Source organism: Rhinolophus sinicus, linkage group LG05 (genome assembly GCF_036562045.2).
Source record: "Rhinolophus sinicus isolate RSC01 linkage group LG05, ASM3656204v1, whole genome shotgun sequence".
In the NCBI taxonomy this organism is placed as follows: Eukaryota; Metazoa; Chordata; class Mammalia; order Chiroptera; family Rhinolophidae; genus Rhinolophus; species Rhinolophus sinicus.
In genome coordinates, this window is record NC_133755.1 from 93933606 (window position 1) to 93953953 (window position 20348).

Here is a 20348-nt window from a genome sequence, read left to right on the forward strand (position 1 = left end):
ATTTCACATTTGATGGAAAGATTGAAAGCAATAATCTTTAGTGAGAAATGGTTCCACAATTTAAGAGCTTTGTTTGATCTGAATATTTAGTTCTGTTTTTTTTGAACCATGAAATACTTGCCATTATTGATGACCTACATTTGAAAATTTAGGATTTTCTTTCAGTAGAAATATTAAGGAAAGTAATTACTGAGTGAAATTTCTCACAATTTGGTTTTGTTTTTTAAAAATACGAAACATTTCTAAAGAGACTTCTTGAAAAATTGCAATGTTTATGTGCTGAATCCCTTAATGCATGTGGGTAAGAAGGCCATGAGAACCGTGTTGGTGTGGGCAAGCAACTCTGCCAAACAAAGCTGGGTATATAGATGACTCAACTCACAGTCTAATGGGAAAACATCCAGTTACTATAAAACAGGGATGATAGTAATAATTACCACAGAGGGTTTTAGAGGGTAAGTAAATAATATAAGTAAGTACACGTTAAGTAAATAATATAAGAAGTGCTTGGTAAATGTTTGTAATTATTATTATAGTGTTTTATACTATTTAGAACCATATTAGAGACATATAATGTGCAGTTATGATTCCAGTGAAGGGGTGGTTTTATAATGAGGTTGTCAAGCAAGGTGTATTTAAGCTTTCCTTTAGGTAGCACATACCCTTCACATGAAGATTGGGGAGTATGCCATTCCACATAGAATTGGAAGACCAATGGAGATAAGCAAATAAATGGTATTTTGAGGGACATGACTAGACTACATAGCTCTGGTAAAGCACTATAATCTGTAAAGGAAGCAGCATGATGATATATTGGAAAGATAAAAGGCTAATTAGTCAGAAGTGGGTATAATTCTAGTTTTGCCTCTTTTTTTTTAGCTCTGTGATCTTGGACAGATTATTTAACTTCTGAGTTCCTCTTTTCTAATTGGTAAAACGATAAGTTTTTATCATCTGTTGTGTGGGAGATGTTTGTGAAAGACTTACGTAATACTGGTACATAAAAGATATGAAATACGTCTTTGCCTTTTCTGTACTACCTCCTTTATCTTCTTTCTTGTTAATAGCTTTACTTATAAAATATTGATATAAAAAAACTTTCTTGATACTAATTTGTTTGTAGATTTGAAAAGCTGTATCGAGGTTACTTGCCATAAGAAACTACTAGTTGTGGTTATTTTTTAAATCGATTTAATTTTCACACAACCTTTTATTGACAACTCCACTATTACACATATTGTTTTATTTTTTTGTGTGTGTGCTTCGCAGAGGTTCTGACACATTGTAGAAATTAAGGAAATCTTTATGGACCAATGTGTATGGATCTATGACATTTGAAATGTGAAAAATCTCAACATTTCTTTAATTGTGCTGCCAATTAATAAATGAGTTTTCAATATAGGTAGTCGTCTCAACTTAAGAGTGAGCCATATTTAAACATGGCATCATGTGAAAATAATTAAAAAAAAATAAATGGTTCACATTTCGTGGTAATAACAAGGCAAGTTGTTTAGATGTTTTTATCCAGTTGGCTCTTTTCTTTGAAAAATTCCTTTGCAAATAATTTTGCAAACTACTTTGGAAAAAAACTACTCAGTGGAAAATTGTGCTCGGTGTTAGGGGCAAAAACAGCTTTGGTTTGAAATATAACCAGGCTGCTCGAAGTAAATTGATATGCTTGGAGGCGGGGGGCTAACTAATACTTTATTCACTTTAAATCATTTTAAAAGTTATTGACATTCATTAAAAGCCTAGCTGTATTTTCTAAAGGCCTAAGATTATCAGAAATAAAATATTTTCTTTGAAGTGCACTCTGAGCAAAATAAAATTTTCTTTTCAATAATATAGACAATCCTCCCCCCATTTATGAACTGCTATTAACTACGAAGAACATATTTATGAACACATTTTCTCAAGGTGACTTCAACTATATTTAGGGACTATACTTAGTTTAAGAGATGAGAAGTTTTCTTGCAGTATGCATAAAACCATTACTCTTAAATTATTACTCAAAAATTTACTCTGAGACCTGATGAAAAGTGACATTTGAAAATTTTTACTGTCAACTCTAGGTTAATTATAAAAGTATGGTCAATGTTACTTTTCTTTGGTTCCTTTTATTGTAAAACATTTGAATAATCAGATATAATTATTCCTTTAGGAAGCAGGGAACTATTACTGGGTTGTAATTTTATTTGGAGACTAGATTTTTTTATCTACTTATTTGTCATGTCTGCTTTGCACCACTGTCAGGGTGTTGGTTGCATGTAATATGCATTTTTTGATGTTTTGAGGGTTCCATTGGATTTAATCTTTTTGTTCTGATAGTTGCTTATATCCATAGAATGTCAGCTGAAGTAACTTCCTTCTTAATGATGTGCCTGAAGCGGGATAGCTTTAGTTTTTCATTTTTACCTCCAGTGATGTTTCAGGCTTAATTTGCTCTAGGACCCACTTGTTCATCTTTGGTGGTCTGGGGTATCCATACAGCATTCCTCCAACATCATATTTCAGATGAATTAATGTTTTTTTACATCAGCCTTCTACATTGTCTAACTTTCTCATCTGTACTTAGCAATTGGGAATGCAATTGGGGATGATCTTAGCCTGGGTTTCTAATAACACGTCTGTATTCCTGATGATTTTCCTAATTAATTCTTACACTGTTGCCCTTCCGAGTCTCGGCCTTCTCTTGATTTCTGTAAGTAGCAAGAAGTAATCCTTTAACCAACCATACCTCGTCATCTGTTCATAGCTGCTTTAATGTTTCACTTTTAAAGATGGTAGTGAATCTGAGTTCTCAATTCTTAGAGTTTGAAAGAAGTTGAGGACCACAAGCCTGGATGGTTATAAATGATCATACTTGTCTAAATAAATGAAGCTCATTTGAAAGGATAAAATAAATTATTATTATCTTCACCTACGTGAGTTTGTTTTATCTGCCAAAAATAGAACTATTAAAGAAGATAAAATACATTTTAGAATTGTGCATTTTGCCTCTTTTTTTAACAGATTACTCTTAAATTAGTGCATTTTAAGGATTCTCAGACTTTGATCAGGATGTAGTCTTAAAAATCACTGGCTTGGAGGAATTGTCTGTGAGAAACTTGTTGTGCCAACAGTGTCTTTTGTTGTCTATTTCTCATCTCAAAATTGGCAGTGGATATTTTACTTCTGTGTAATTGGTGAGACTTGCTGTATAGATTTCATTGCCTGGAGCCTTATATCTTATTTGTAGTTGATTTTAATTTATTGGGGGATTTGTAGATTGCGGTGTGGGGGCAAGGTGTAAAGGTGTTACTGTTTGTTTTAATAATGTTTCTTAACCTAATTTTTTATGATCCTTCCTTTAGAGACCAAGAAGCGTCAGTGTAAAGTTCTCTTTGAGTACATTCCACAAAATGAGGATGAACTGGAGCTGAAAGTGGGAGATATTATTGACATTAATGAAGAGGTAAGGGAAACATGTTAGAGATAAAGCAGCAATTAGAATTGATGCTCTGGGTATTAGAAGAATGCTTTGTAAGAATATTAATTTTTTAAAAATAATTTTTGCACATTTTATTGTTTTCTATAAAAATTTTAGGATATAGACTTTAAAATGGATCTTGCAAGAATTAATGTCAGGTTGTCTTAATCTGTAGAAATAAATCTTAACTTATCTTGCTATACTTAATATTTTGTGTATTGTATTTGTGTCTGTTGTCTTTAGGAAGAAAAAATCTTTCTTAAGATAAAAATAAATGTAATCTCAGTAGCTAAGGATTTAACTAATCCTTTCACTTGATTCTGAAATCACTTTAGCGCAGTGCAGTAAAATAGAAGGAATTTTACTTTTTACATAGCAAAGGAATACAAAAACAGAATCTTTAAAAAGCTTTGCAGCTTTTGAATTACCACATTCAAATATTAACAAAAAAAATTTTCCCACATTTTAATATCTTAGAATGAGATTTAAAAACATTAAAAAATATTAATACTTTTCGTATCTCTGCTTTTACCATTAAAGGAATATTAAAGGTTTATTTGTCAGCTGAAGATCTCATTTTCAGAGTATATATTTTGATAATCATATATTGTCACAGGGATTGATTTGGTGTCATAACATCATGTAATGTAGTTTGTCACTTATGTTTATGTTAAATTCCAATGTGCTTATATAAAAAGTGATTGTTTTATTTCTACCAGGTGGCAATAATAATAATGTTTATTGAGCCTGTATTATGTATGAAAAACTATGCCAAGTATTTTACATTTATTGTTTCCCTTAAATTTCTAAACAACCCAGAGATAGGAATTTTTATGCCAATTTTTCATATGGAGAGATTGAATCACAGAAGATAAGTGATTGGCTGTTCCAATGACTGTTGTTGCATAACATGCCATCCCTAACCTGGTGGCAAAGAACTGTTTTATTAGGTTGATGAGTGTGGCTCAAGAATTCAGATAGAGTACAGCAGGGATGACTTGTCTCCTTCTATAATATCTGGGGGCCTCAGCTGGAAAGTTTCAAGGTTGGGTGCCGGTGGAATCACGAGAAGGCTCTTTCACTGACGTGTCTAGTGCTTAGAAGACTTGAAAATTAGGATCCCTATGGAGAGCCATTATGTAGTTTCTCCATTTGGCTTGGCTTTCTTATTGTTCGGGCTGGGGTGGTCCTCAGGATAGTCAGGTTTATTACCTGGCAGTTCAGGCCTCTTAAGTGGAAGCATTTTAGCGAACATGGAGGCAGCCTTTTATAATCTAGTCTTAGAAGTGACAGTGTCACTTTTCACCACATTCTGTTGGTCACAAGAAAGTCATAAGCCTGCAAAATTGAAGGGGGTGGGGACAAAGTCTACCATTTCTTGATCGGAGGAGTGTCAAGATGACACTGTAGATGAGCGTGTGGTTTAGGAGATCTGGTTTTGCCCATCTTTGCCCAAATTCACATGCCTGGCATACAAAGGAGCAGAATCCGCAGTCTGTATTTGAGTCAGCATTCTTTACCACCCTCCTACCCCGCCTCTTAAGAATTAATTAATAGGGATTATAGGGTTATTTACCCTAATAGCCAATTCCTGCCAGTTTGAGATTCCAGGTGCAGATAATAGTTCGATGATGTTTCTCTCTATTGCGCTTGTTCCAGTTTGGTCTACATAATCTCCACCAGTTTGGTCCGTCTAGTTTGAGGAACTCACAGCCTTTGGTGCCTCCTCAAGTCTGCTAAAAATTCTGAACTTTTCGCACTTAATTTACCTTCCATTTTTCCCTCAAACAGCTTGTCTTCTAGGCACCTCATAGTTCAGCTATACCGGGGGTGCCAAAAAAATGTATATACGTGACTTGTATTCATCTTTTGTTATTGGTACATATTGAGTATTACAATTTTAATACAGTTTTTTCCTTTCTTAAAATGTATATACTTTTTTTGGCTCCCTCTGTATATATCATGAATTAAGTTCTTTATTTTTTATGTCACCATATTTTTCACATGCTTTGTACTTGGAAAATTCTTACTCAGCCTTTAATATCCAGCTCTTCTGTCATTTTCCTTTCTAGAGGAGGCTTTTTGGATTCTTTTAAGCTCTTCCAAGCCCTTCCTTTGGGCTCCTAGAACAGTTTTGGTCATACTTTAGTTGTAATACCTCTTGTATTGTATTCTAATTATCTGTGTATTGTTTGTTTTTTTATTTAGATTGTTTTATTCAGACATGCAAATTTCTCATATTAATATTTGAATCTTTCCCTAGCAATTAACATTAGAGCATAATGAGTGCCTGTTGAGTGAGTAACTTACTCAAGTTTGTTATTATGATGAGGTGAAAAAAGTTCAAGTATTTTAAACAGAAAAAAATAGCTTTTTCCAGCTATGATATTGCATATGTAGAGTGATTTTTGACAATGAATAGTTTGCTCTTTAAAAAATTGTTTTACCCTTTGATATCGCTTAGCCTCCTTAGTAGAAATGATGCATTTTAAGACCGTTATTAAATATTATTAAGTACCTTCATGAAAATTTGGTAACCTTGTTATTAGTAAATGTAAATCTTTTTCTAAAGAGTTTGGTTTCTGAGAATACTTCTGGTTGGGGTTGGGGGAGTGTTTGGTAGAGCCTGGCATCTGGATTTTAAAAAATACGTGATTCTTTTTCATATCTGGGTTAAGACTCACTGTTCAAGTAAAAGGCTTAGTAATTTTATGTGCCCTTTAGAAAGTTATTCTTATATTCATCAAACTTATTCCAAGTAAAAAATTTACAAATACTTAAATAATATATCTCATAATTACAAACTGAGGCTCACTGGTGTTTAAGAGAGTGACATTCTGGAAGAGTGCTGTCTACTTTTTGTTGTTAGTGCATTATTCTTGGTTATCAGATACTTTCATGAAAATTGTTTATAAATTACAATTGATTACAAGTTCTCATTGTAAATGTTTCAGAGTGCTGTTGATGTATGACTAATCCCATATGATTAAGCCACCTAGATTTAATCTATTTAAATATATTTTTTTCCCATTATGTTTTCTTATAGATTTAAAGGGATTATTTTGGATCATTAACTTTGTGCTCATTCATTTCTGTAGCTTAATTTCCCCATAGAGGGAAGATTTTCATGTAAGAGAAATTTTTATTTTTGAGTTGTGAACTCTTTCAGGTAGAAGAAGGCTGGTGGAGTGGAACCCTGAACAACAAGTTGGGACTGTTTCCCTCAAATTTTGTGAAAGAATTAGAAGTAACAGATGATGGTGAAACTCATGAAGCCCAGGAGGATTCAGGTGATTATTTTAAAAAATTTGATTAGATATAAATAAATCTTATATATGATCTAGTTTTTTTTTTTTTTTTGTAGTTTTGGAAACTCTGTTCTTGCTTTTGAACTATGAGCGTCAGTTTATCTACTTTTTAAAAAAACAACTATGACGGACTTAAAACGAACTAAATATCTAGGCAAATAATTTAAGATGTTTTTTCTCTGATGTCTGCTTTATCCGTTAGTACTCTGATTATGAAATGCTACTACTTAGGTTATTTAATTTCTTCCCACTTAAGATACACTTAACATACAATTTTGATCAGAGCTTACAAATGTCCTATCTACTTTAGATTTTTTAGAAATTAAAAAAACTTCCCTTTGTTTTTTTCCATATTCACATAATAGATTTTGTTTCCTGTGTGCAGCCAGAATGTCATTTAATAATTTTATGATCTCTGTCATTTAGAGATTCGCCCTCAAATTCGTCTTCAATTTGCTCACCCATTCAAAAGTATGATTGAGAAAATTTTGTCCCAAAGCTAGATTTAAATTTTTTTACTTTTAAAAATTGCTGTGGGATTTAGGAGAATTTTTTTTTTTCTTTTTAAGAAATTAAATTTATAAATGATAATGCAGTGATAAATAGCTCTTTTTCTTTATGAAAAACTAGTAGTGAGAATGTTCAGGCATTCATGCTTGCATTAACTCACATTATTTGGAAGTTTTATAATGATTAGATAGATTCATAGCTATTGATGGGTAGACATACAATCTTCAGGTTTACCAGTATTACTGTTTTTTTTCGTTGCCAGTATAATGTCAAACTACGAAGACGATCGTTTTGGTCCCTTTGGGCTTCTATAACAAAACACCATAGGTTGGGTAGTTTATGAACAACAGAACTTTATTTCTCACAATTTTGGAGGCTGGGAAGTCCAAGATCAAGGCACCAGCATGGTCAAGTTCTAGGTGCATAGCCGGTGACTTCTCACTGTGTCCTCACGTGGTGGAAGGGGCACGCGAGCTCTCTGGAACCTCGTTTGTAAGGCCCATTCCTGGGCTCTGCCTTCATGACCTACTCACTTCTCAAAAGCCCTGCCTCCTAGTACCATCACCTAGGGAGTTAGGCTTTCGACATTTGAATTTTGGGGGAACACAAGCATTCAGACCATAGCAGCTGTATATCATTCCAGTGGTCCACTTCTAGTTTTTATTCTACATTTAGATTGCTCCTGTGACAGCTGGGACTATGTCTTAGTGATCTGTGCTTAACTGTAGTTTCTTTGTTTGCAAAATGGGAATAATTTATACCTAAAAGGGTTCTTATGTGAATGGCAAGATAGTTTTTAAGCATAATGCTTGCAACATAGTAGATTGTTTTGAACTATTAGTTTCTTTTGCTTCTTTGTGAATACTTTCAATATTAGAAGTTAAGTTGGAAAACATTATAAGGTTATGTGTAGAAAATGGGTTTATAAGCCTCAGTGTACTTAATGGTAATTTTTTTTAGAGAAAATAAACTCAGTTTTATTTACATTTACTAGATGATATAATATTAAACATAATTGATAAAAAGTATCTAGAAATCATTGAGTTTATTCAAGTTTATGTGACATATTTTTACTTCTACCATGTTAGACCTTATTAAGAAAATTCTCTGAAACTTTGATCCTCGTTTATAATTATGGTTTGTTTGCATATAAAAGACTTGTGCAGTTATTTTTTTTCTTTTTAAGAAAGTATTCAGCCTAGAGAAAACCAAGTAATAAAATGGTAGAATAAGGCAAGAACTGATAAAGCAAGCTCACAAACATCTAAATGTAAAAATTGTAGTACAACCCCCTCTTTTATATCAGAGAAAGACTGAGAAGTTACAATTTACATATTATTTCTACATATAGTCTTCTTGGAAGAACCTGGACTTCAAAGTTTCTGATTCTGAGCTCTTTTCCTGTGTACTTTTACGCACTACTTCTCACCTTATAAATCCATTCTTTAAACTCCAGTAGTTATTTTTTTGAAGACTTTTTTTTAATTCGGAGAAAAATTACAAAAAATATAACAAAGAGCTTCTGTATACTCTTTACCCAGATTGACCAATTGTTAACATTTTGTTCTACTCGCTAATTTATCATTCACTTTGTATTTATATATCTATTTTTGTCTTTACCTTTTAGTAATTCAGTGTATATTTCCTAAGGACAAGGATAGTTTCTTATATAACTACAGTACAATTATCAAAATCAAGACATTTAATGTTGACAATTTTATTTATTCCACATAATATATAGATTTCTTTAATTGTTCCAGTATATGCTTTATATAGCTAGCTACTTTGGTCTCTTTGTTCTGGACGACAGCAGGCAAGGCAGGGCATTTATTTCTCGGGTTTCTTTAATCTAGAGTAGTTCCCCAGCATTTCTCTGTTTTTCTTGACCTTGGCATTTTTGAAGCGTTTAGGTTAGTTATTTGGTATAACAGATCCCAATTTGGATTTTTCTTCTGATTTTTCATGCTTAGTTTCAGGTTATATTTTACTGACAGGACTACAGAATGATGTCTCCCTGCATTTTTATCAGGATGCACATTTTGTCCATGTATTTCTTATTGGTGATATTAAATTTGATTACTTGGTTAAAGCTGTGAGTTTACTGTTTTTTTTTTCCTTATAATTGATAAATGTCTTGTGGGGAGATACTTTGAGACTATGTAAATATCCTATTCCTTATCAGACTTTCACCCAACAATTTAAGCATCCATGGATAAATTTTGCCTGAATCAGTTATTATGATAGTTACAAAATGATGATTTTGTTACTCCATCATTCCATCTCTGTTTAGTTCTTAACATTTTTCTCTAAAGAACTTTTCTTTCTTCCCAGTTTATTTGTTTATTTACCAGTGTGGATTCTCCAGTGGGTTTTATTTTATTTGCTAGGTAGTAATCTGTTATTATTTATTTTGATAATCTGTCATTATTATTTATTTTGATACTGCCAGATTTGGCTAGTCAGAACTCCCTTAAACTAGTTTCTGTGAAGTTTTTACAAAAGAATCTACTTTATTGGAGTTATAATTTACATAAAGTAAATTGTGCCTATTTAAAATATACAGTTTGATGAGTTTGACAGATGTAAACATCCATGAAAATCACTACCACAATAAATGTACAGAACATTTCCATCACCCCCAAAATATTCCTCAGGTCCCTTTGCAGTCCATCTCTTTTTCTGTTTCTGGTCCCAGGTCATCATAGACTGCTTTTTGTCATTATGGATCAGTTTGTACTGCTGTGTCCTTCTGACATATCTCCATCATTTTTAGAGCACTTCCTTACTTTGTGATATAAGATGTTCCAGGCTCATCTTGAACTTTCCCCACTGCAGTCCTGGAATCAGATGCTTATCCAGGAAACCTTGATTTCTTTTAGAGAAGGAGCGTGGTTAGATGTTGAGATCTTAGTTCAAGTGTTTTCATTGCTTCTGGTAGTAATATTGCTTCTAGGCCTTCTTATTGGATAATACTGGGGGATATTTGTTCTCTCTCTCTCTCTCTCTCTCTCTCTCACACACACACACACACACACACACACACACACACTCCTGTATCTCTTTACCTATTAAATTCATCTACCTGTCTACCTGCGTACTCCTACTGGTACCGCAAATTACAATTTAATACCACAGAGTACATTCTAGTCTGCATTGATTTCATTTTTAAGCCCATCAGCCATAGAGATGACTGAAATGCGTAATTGAGTGTGTTTTACTTCTAAGGGAATTTGATTTTCTTACAGGTTTTAATAATTTATACTTTCAAGTCCACACTTACATTGTCTGTATATATTTGCTTTTATATTCATTCATGAAATAATTAATGCTTAGAAACAACAGTATAATCTTTCATGTGATGAGTATGGAAAAAACAGCATGAATTCAATTTCTGAAAAGTTGATGTAGAAATGACCTTGGAATTTTAGAAAGTGACGGATAAATATGTTACATAGTCATAAAAGACTGTTAATTTGTTCTAGGAACTAAACAGTATGTAACGAGTATGTAATAGTGAATGAGACACTGAGGAAAAATTGCCAGTTGAGTATAAATAATACCAAATTTTCAGGTAAGGGTTTTAGGAATCAATTTAGTAATAATAAGAGAGTGAAGGTATAAATTAGTTTGATGAATAGTTTTAACTGTGCTCTAATTTGTAGAATAAAATACATGAACTTAGGAAGAAGTGGAGGCCAGTTTAATCAAGTAGATACTTCTTGAGCCTTCTCTGTGCTAAGTGCTGTGTTGGTTTTGTGAGGGAACAGAATCTCCTCTGTGGTCCAGAAGCTTAAATTCCAACATAAACAGAATATGTTGTTCGCCACCTTTTTTGAAAACTTCATAAATTTTCTTCTTCTCAGAAATGTTCTAGGAAACATTAGAAATATAATCTTCAGCTCTGACTGCAGCTATCTTAGCTTGGATGTTAATTTTCTAAACGCCTGTTTTTTTCCACCTTCTAATTGTTTTTTCCCTTGTTTCCTCTGTATAGACTTTGTTTGTTTTGAAAATTGTTAATTGTTATAAAAAACACATAAAATGTATCATGTTAATCATTTTTCTTCTTTTTTTGTTTCTGTTAACAGATTTTTAGTATAAAGTTTTGTTGTGTTGTGTATATTCACACTGTTGTGCGACAGATTTCCAGAACTGTTTCATTTTGCAAAATCAAAACTCTGTACCTATTAAACAACTGCTCATTCCCCCTTTCTTCCCCACCCTCTATCTTTTCTGCTTACATCCCACGGTTCTATTTGCTGTTTCTATGAATTGGACTACTTTAGATACCTCATATAAATGAAATCATACAATATTTGCCTTTTTGTGACTGCCTGATTTCACTTAGCGTAATGTCCTCAAATTTTGTCCATGTTGTAGCATGTGACAATTTTTTTTCAGATTGAATAATATTTCATTGTATGAATGTACTGCATTTGTTTAGCCACTCATCCATTGATGAATGTTTGAGTTGCGTATACCTGTTGGCTTGTGAGTAGTGCTGCTAAAACATGGCTGTGCAGATATCTCTTCAAGACTCTGCCTTCAGTTTGAGTATATACCCAGAAGTTGAGTTGCTGGATTATATGGTACCGTGTTTCCCCGAAAATAAGACCTAGCCGGACGGTCAGCTCTCTAATGCGTCTTTTGGAGCAAAAATTAATATATTATAGTAAAATAAGACCGGGTCTTATATTATTTTTTGCTCCAAAAGACACATTGGAGCTGATTATCCAGCTAGGTCTTATTTTCGGGGAAACACGGTAGTTCTATTTTTAATTTCTTGAGGAAATGCCATTTCGTTTTCCATAGCAGTTACACGATTTTACAATTCTGTCAGTATAAAGGGTTCTGATTTCTCCACATCCTCAGCAACACTTTCTGTGGTTTTTTCTTTTCTTTTTTATTAGCCATCCTAATGGGTATGAGATGACAATGTCATGTGATTTTGGTTTGCGTTTCTCTAATAGTGATGTTGAGCATCTTTTCGTATGCTGTTGACCATTTATATGTCATCTTCGGTGAAATGTCTTTTCATATCCTTTGTTTTTTAATCAGGTTATTTTTGTTGTAGGAATTCTTTATATATATTGTTTACATACTTTATATCCATTAATCCCTGATCAAGTATATGATGTGCAGGAATTGTCTTCTATTGCTTTTATTGTATCCTTTGATCAAGAAAAGTTTTGAGGTTTAATGTAGGTAGTCTCATTGTCTATTTTTTCTTTTGTTGCCTGTGCTTCTAGTGTCATATCTAAGAAATTACTGCTGTATCCAAGGTTACGAAGCTTTTCCCGTTTTCTTCTAGGAATTTTATAATTTTGGGTTTTATGTTTAGATCATTAATCCATTTTGAGTACATTTTCGCGTATCGTTTAAGAAGGGGTCCAACTTCACTCTTCTGCATGTGGATATCCTAGCAGCATTTGTTAAAGAGACTGTCCTTTCCCCATTGAGTGGCCTGGCAACTTGTTGAAGTTCATTTCACCATTCTATGCAGACTTCTACTGGGGCACCTACACCTGTTGTACATGTTTATATCTTTCCTGTCCGGTAGGCTGTCAGCTATTTATAGGCAAGACTATTCCTTACTTTTCTTTGTTTCCTCACTATGTGGTATAGAGACCCCCAAGTAAATTATGATCTGCTTAATTTTTATTTGAGTTTTATACTTTCTCTCATGTCACTTACATGACTTTTTATAGTTCCAGCATTTTGGGAGGGAATAGTGTAAATAAAACTTCATAATTTATGTATAGAACAGGTAGCCTTCCATCATATCAGTTGATTATGTCATCTCTTTCCTGTGGTACAAGGGAATGGTACTGGTTATTTCTACGGAGAGTAGGTGAATCTCTTATGGTTAGCTTACCTATATGAAAGCACTGTGTTATGAAAGCAAAATCAAATGTTTGACCATTCAGTATTTGTGGGTGACTTGTATTCCTAATCTGTTATACCATCTTGATTGTATACAGGGTGAGAATATTGGTTTCTTCTTATTTCGTGGTGCATAAACAAACACCTTTGAAAAGCAGATGAAAGCTATGCACTCTTTGAAAATTATATGTAATAATCATGTCAATAAAATTTTACATATTTCATGAGGTTTATGGTTTATAAGCCCACACTATATATGTCTCACATGTATGGCTAGATAATACATTCTCCTGGTTCAAAATCTAATACGCATCTTAAAAAGATGTATGTTAGAATAATTGTCTCCATTCAACTAGTCTTGTCTTGTATCAGAAAGGATTTGCTCTGTATCAGAAAGGATTTGTTTCTTGTTACTCTCACAGTGTTTGGTTTTGCAGGTACCCATAAAAACATATTTCCCCCTCTCAAACTTTTCTAAGGCTCCACTCTATGTGAATATGTTGTTCAGGGTATGCTGCAGTGAAAAAAAGAAAATCGTAGTGGCTTAAAACAACAACATAGTCACTTAGGGCTTAGGCTTAGAGGCTCCTTTTCTGACACACGCTTGAATGCTTGCAGAGGCAGGGAAAAGGAGCATGGCTTTTAAAGCTTCTGCCCCAAACTGATACGTGTCACTTCCACTAACATTGCATTGGACAGTCATGGCCGTGCCCAAGTGCCCCAGATGTGCATATGTAATTTTCCTGCAAGGAGTGGCACCAAATAATTGTGAACAAGAAAACTGTCTACCATATACATTATAATGGATCCACTTTTAAGAATCCCTTATTTATAGTTTGTTAACTTCTCAAAGGAGCTCAGATGTATTTTTAGCTTAAAACTAATGTAAAGAACATGAACTTCATGGCTATTTAATGTGAAATGGTGATGGCCAGTAGCCTTCTGGATGGTCCAAGTTTCCATTTTTAAGTTGCCTCCCATTTCTAAGTATTCTTCCACTGCATATTTTCTCGAACTTTGCAGTGGACTTTTTAATGTTCTGAACTTTTCTAAGGCTCCACTCTATGTGAATTAAAGAAATAATTGAATCCTTTAAAAGCTTGTCTTTTGCTTGGTCACCTTCTGTCTAGTGTCTCTTTGGAATTGGTACCTCATATAAAGCATACTCTTATTTTTCAGGTGATATTTTTCAGTGAACGTGGCACAGTACTTGGCACATTTTGAAGCATAGTAGATACTAGTTCTTCTCCCACCAATTATCTTATTTTTACTCCTTTACCCTTTTTTCCCCCTTTAATTTCCTTGCTTTTTATGTGGAGGTAACCATAATTGAATAGTGGCATGATAATGTGTTAAGCAGAGCAATTTTTATTACTGGGAGTTGGGGTGGGGTAGGCTTGAGATGCTGAAATCAACCGTCAGGGTAGATGCTGATTCCACGGAAGGCAGAAAATCACTGAGATTGGATCAAATAGAGGAGTCATAACAAATAGATTTACTGTTTTATGTTACACTTATTTGAGAACATTTGGTATCATTTCTGAAGTCAGAACTTATATTTTAAGGATGTGTAAAAACAATGAGAGAAGAAACATAAGTACTGAAAGCATCTGACTTAAATTTAATGGTAAACTTATTAGTTAGCAAATTGTCCCCTGAATTACTTATGTTTCATAGGTATTGGGTCCTCTGATACTTATTTCTAACATTAACACTTGGTATTAATTGAAGCTTATATTGAATGATTTTTATGACGCCATGTAAACTGAGCACTTAAAATATGTCAAAAATTTAAAGTTCACATGGGATCACTATAAAAAACGTTTAAATTTGAATGTAGTTCATTATTTTTATAAGTACTTTGGGCATTTTCTTGCACTGTTCAGCCTTATTTGAGTTTTAGTAACCTTGCAGAATTATGTCTGTTAAAAATGTACTTCCTTGCTTGCTTAACCCCTTTGCAATAACAGTGCATTCTAAATGTGGAGCTGTGTGATTACGGAGTGGTAAGTCAGTGGTTTCAGTGCACTATAATTCCCCTGTTTTTTTTTAACTCTAATTTTTAGGCAGAAAGCTTTTACATATTGATTTGAATGCCAGGAAATGAGTGCTTTTAAAGACTTGAGAACTTTAGTGATAAAAGTACATAGTCCTTTAAATTTTAATTTAAGAGTTGATCTTATGCATTATGACTTAAAGAACTGATGTCCATTCTTTCTGTGTAACATTCTGTGTCCATAATTGGTATTTTGACAGTCTTTTTAATCAGTAAAATAGTGTGTGTTTCTAGTAGCTGTTAGAAGATTTATAGTCCATTGTACGTTATAAAATATTATTTGTTTTGCTTCCAGTATTGGAATGCCATATCCACCACAATTTGATTATTGTACATAGTTTCTCTTTATACTTCTTTTAATCTATAAACTGAAATATATGGGATGATGTTCTTGGTTTGACCAGTTAAACTCTAGCTATTACTGCTATTACTGATTGTCTTTTAATCATGCCCATGGAACTGTCTTTTCATGTGCTTTTAGCCCTTGAGAGTTATGAGCAGTAATACGTGGGTATGGTGGCATTTCCCAAGGAGTCAGTGTATTCCCAAATCTGAAATTCAGAGCCAGTGAAGGGAAATTCTAAATATAAATATGATTTAGTTCATTGCACATTCATATATTTTTAAATTCAATATATTGAGTGCTTATTGTTGAGCATATTGTGCAAAATTCTGGGAATATAGTAATGAGCAACATAAACATATTTGAAGCTTTTGGTCCTTTGGGAAATAAAAGACTATTAAAATAACAAGTGATTATAAGTCAACATGAGAAATATTTGTGACCAGAAAGTTTAGGGTGGTGTAGATGTATGTAAGAAGGCTAACCCAGATTTGGCAGGCTATGAGGGAATGAGTCCCAGAGGAAGGTAAAGGTTGCGACCCCAGAATAATGGGTAGGAAGTCCCTAGGCAAATTTGTGGCAGAGGGTGAAGGAGCATAGCAATTTTAAGATCCTGATAGAGATTCAATTCAGAGGGATTGTAGAGTATATAGTTGGATGTGGTGAGTATTCAGTCTGGAGAAATTATTGGGTCAGGGTTAAGAAGGCACAAAAAGGCTAATCAAGTCGCAGAAGCCTGAAAGGGGCGTGGGATGATCAGATTGTTCTTTAGGTAATTGGTTTGGTTGCATTGTTGAGAGTGAGTTGGAAAAGAATAAGACTGGGGTATTGAGACCAGTTGAGATTGTTTTGTTAAGTAAGGTAGAAATAGTATCAGCTTAAACTAGAGGAATGATCATGGGAATGGAGAGTCATGGGTAGAATAGGAGCTAAGTAGATGGCATAGAGAACTGTACCTTGTGATGATGGGATGTCAGGAATGACTGAGAAAGAGAAGTCAGTGGCTGCCAGGTTTTTGGCTCAAGCTGTGTAGGTGGAGGTGCCATTTGTAGAGCAGGGATAAGTCTTGGGAGAAGATGAATTCATTTGTGGGTATGTTGAGTTTGAGTCTTGTAGGGGTGTAAGGGCATCTGAGTGAAGATACTTGATAGTTGTACACATGGGTCTGAAACCTTACAAGACAAACTTGGGTGGATGTTCAAAATTGGGGCTTTGACGGTATTTTAGGTGGTACAAGAAACCATGGAATTATGAAATTACCCAAGGAGAATATCAGGGGTGAAAACAGAAGAGAGCCTGTGACCGAATCCTGTGTAGTTACCGTGGTACGGGCCAAGTAACTACAAAGAAGACCAAAAAGGCACAGAGCCAGGAGGAAAGCTGTGAGTGTGTGGTAGTCAAGGGAAGAGAGTTTTTCAGGGAAGGCATGGACAGTAGTGTCGGTACTGCTGCAAGATTAAGTAGGATGAGAAGTAATGTGGAATCCTGGATTTAGGGATGAAGAGATCAGTAATGACCTGAACAAGAGCAGTAGAGAGAGGCGATTGGGTAGAAGCTGCACTGAGGAGTCAGGGAGGTGAGGCAGTGTCGAGTAAGTATAGAGCAGTGTGGCAGTTGAGGACAACATATGTTCAAGAATATTTTTGTTTTTTTCCCTGAAGAAGGAAAAAGTCTTGGTTACTTTTAAATGCTAATGGTGAAGAACAAGTAGAGAAAGAGAAGTTGAAGATACAAATTGAGAAGAATCGGGTTTTGCCCAGAAGGTGGAGGGAATGAGATTCACACAACAGGTATCATGTTAGTGTCAATGGCGATACATCAGAGTTAGTGCTGGGAAGCGGAGGGAGAGAGATTTGATTTTTTATTTCTTCTATTAAAAAGGAGAGATGCTAAGAAGGAGGTGCAAAGTGGAGAGGTCAGAATTCTGAGGAGACTAAAAAGGTCCCAACAGAGATTGTTAGTTGTTTTGAGCCATGCATCCCTCTAGGCTTTGCTGGGCTACTAGAGAGATGAATACATGGCACAAAATGTTTAAGAAACCCTGATGGATTTGTTCTTCAGGAATTTTGGTCTCTTATGGGTAGAAAGAATTCTTTTAGGAGGAGTCAGCTGAGGTTTCATTTGATTATTCAGGCTCTGCAAAAGAAGATAGCGCAATTGCCAGTGAGGCACAGGATCTTCGTGGAATGGTGGGTGTGCCAAGGGTGGTGGATAGCAATGTGGTGGTCGGCAGGTTAGTCTTCAGGAGTCAAGGGGGTACACAATTTACCTCGGTGTCTGTAACCCCGTATTAGCACTCACCTTGATCCTCCTTCTGGTGAGTAGCTGCAGAGAAGACTGTTCTGGGGCTTTGATGCTTTTATGGGTAGTATGTAATGAGTCTTTATAAGTTAACTGTTACAGGTGGATGCTCTTTCTAAAGATTGTTTTTAGGAACTAAGGAATTGAGATTTTAAGTCCACTTAACACACATGCACACATATTTTCTTAGGAAATGCAGGATTATCTTAAAACTCCTCTTGAGTGATGGTAAAAGATGTTCTTCTCTAGAGTAAAAAGGGAGAATTTATGTCAGTGATTTTAGTAGGTTCCAAGTTCTTGGTTTACATGTTTTACCTTGGTGTAAGATACTCTGTATTATTTCCACATTCACTTTAATAGTGAACTTGGATTGCTTCCATTAAATGCTTTGTGTTTTCATCAGGTTTCTACTTTGTTTTATTTTTCTTTAGCACTCAGTCCACCTCACATAAGGGTTCTTGATTGCTTTTTTCAACAAGTAATTATATTTTGGAACTCGTGGTTGTTTTAAATCATTTTATATGGAGATAATACCCTCAAGTAGCTTTTGCTGTAGAGATTTAATAAGACAAGGAGGAAGGGAGAGTTTTAGACTTAATAGGAAGACTTGCTGTTGTATGTTTTATGACTGACAGTGCCACACATAAAATGCAGATATAATTTTTCTACAAGTTTTAGCAGTTGAAGGATAAATCTAATGGCTAAAACATATTGGACTTAAAAATATTAGCAATACCATATAGGTAGGAGTTCTCTCGTCTGATTATGAGACGTCCTTTCTACCCTTCCTCCCCCCTCTTTGTTCCCTTCGCTTCCTGCTCTTCTGGCTAAGATGTTTTTCCTTTTTATTTTTTGCTCCTTTTGTGTGATTATACTCTCCCTTACTTGAATGGTTCTCAATAATATGTCTTTAAACTCATTAAGAATAATAGGCACTGAACCAGGCACTGTTTTAAACACTTTACAGGAATCAATTAATTTAATTCTCATAGCAATCGTATGAAATACCACATGTACAGGTGAAGAAACTGGGCACATACAGGGGAGGAGGTGAGATATGAATCAAGAGTGTTTGACTCTAGAGTTCATCTGCTTTACCATTGCACTGTGCTTCCTTCTAACCATTTATTTAATAGCCAGTATAGTAGTTTTGACAGTTTTCAATGAGCCAAAGTAATCAGACTATCCATTAGTACTAGGTATCTTTAATATCTAAGCATTTATTTTAATACTTGTTTTAATGACTGGTAAAGTTTACAGTAACTAAATCTAAAAGAGAAATTTTATTTTATGGCCATACATACTCAACTGAAAATTGCACCTTATAGTTATCTGCTAAAGTTGCCTTTATCAGTCAATGGTTTAATAATACCCTCTTGAGAAAAGGGGATAAAAGAATCAAGGAAAACCCTATATCACTGCCCTGGACTTCTGTCAGTAGGTAATTTTTGGACTGCAGTGCAGGAAGGGGGGACCTCAGGAGAAGGTGGTCAGTTTTGTTGAGTTGAGAAGTTAGGGATGCAAGTCCAGGGAAGCCCAAGTAAATTGGAATTTATGGAACAGAATACCTGAAGAGAGAGAGATACAGAAAGAGAGTTCCAGAAATGTGATTAAGGGTTTGGATGAAGATCAATCTGTGAATGTGTAGGGTGAAACCCCACAAGCTAAGATATTAAGGATTTCTGAAGAAAGAGCAATACTGAGGATTAACATGAATAATTCCTGGTGCTTACACGAGGTCAAAGATTGTTTGAATTCTCTCCATGTGGATTTGAGAAACTTCATGGACTACGTGGGCAATTCAGGGTAAAGTGGGCTATATTAGCTTTAAGGTGGAGGCTATTCTAATACTACCCTGAGGAAGCTTCATAATAATATGCAAGTAACTTACCTGTTTGCTGGGGGAAAACAAAATCACTCGTTAAAGCAAGGTTTCTCAACCTTGTCACTGATGACGTTGAGGCTAGAGAACTCTTTGCTTTGGGGGACTATCCAATGCATATAGAATATTTACAAATATCCCTGATCTCTACCCACTAAATGTCAGTAGCAGTCTTCAGCTGTGATAACCAGAAATGTCTCCAGACATTGCTACATGTCCCATGGGGGGCAAAATCACCTCAGGTTGAGAATCAATGGTTTTTAAATTAATTGCAACAAAATCTGGCACTCAACAACCAAAAAAATTATAAGCTATAAAGATGTAGGAAAATGTCCACAACCTGGAAGAAAAATTACTTAGTAGAAAGAGAACAAGAAATGATGGAAATAGTACAAAAGGATATTGAAATAGCTATAGTAAAAATGCTCAATATGCTCAAGGATGTAATGGAAAACTTAACATCATGAGGAGTGAAATAGAAGATAGAAAAAAAGAACCAGGTGGAACTACTAGAGATAGGAAAACACAATATCTGAAATGAATCCCTTTATGGGAAATTTTAACAATAGACTGAAGAAAAAGATCATTGAACTTGA

At 34.5% G+C, this 20348-nt stretch overlaps 1 protein-coding gene across 2 annotated transcripts in view; it reads left to right on the plus strand.

Moving 5' to 3' along the window:
• Window positions 1-20348, plus strand: part of CD2AP (CD2 associated protein) — a 110889-nt gene that overhangs the window by 43299 nt on the left and 47242 nt on the right. For both annotated transcript variants that reach the window (XM_074333049.1, XM_074333050.1), the window contains 2 exons: window positions 3354-3454; window positions 6639-6759. In XM_074333049.1, the coding sequence (XP_074189150.1) occupies window positions 3354-3454; window positions 6639-6759 (222 nt within the window). The remainder of the gene's footprint in view (window positions 1-3353; window positions 3455-6638; window positions 6760-20348) is intronic.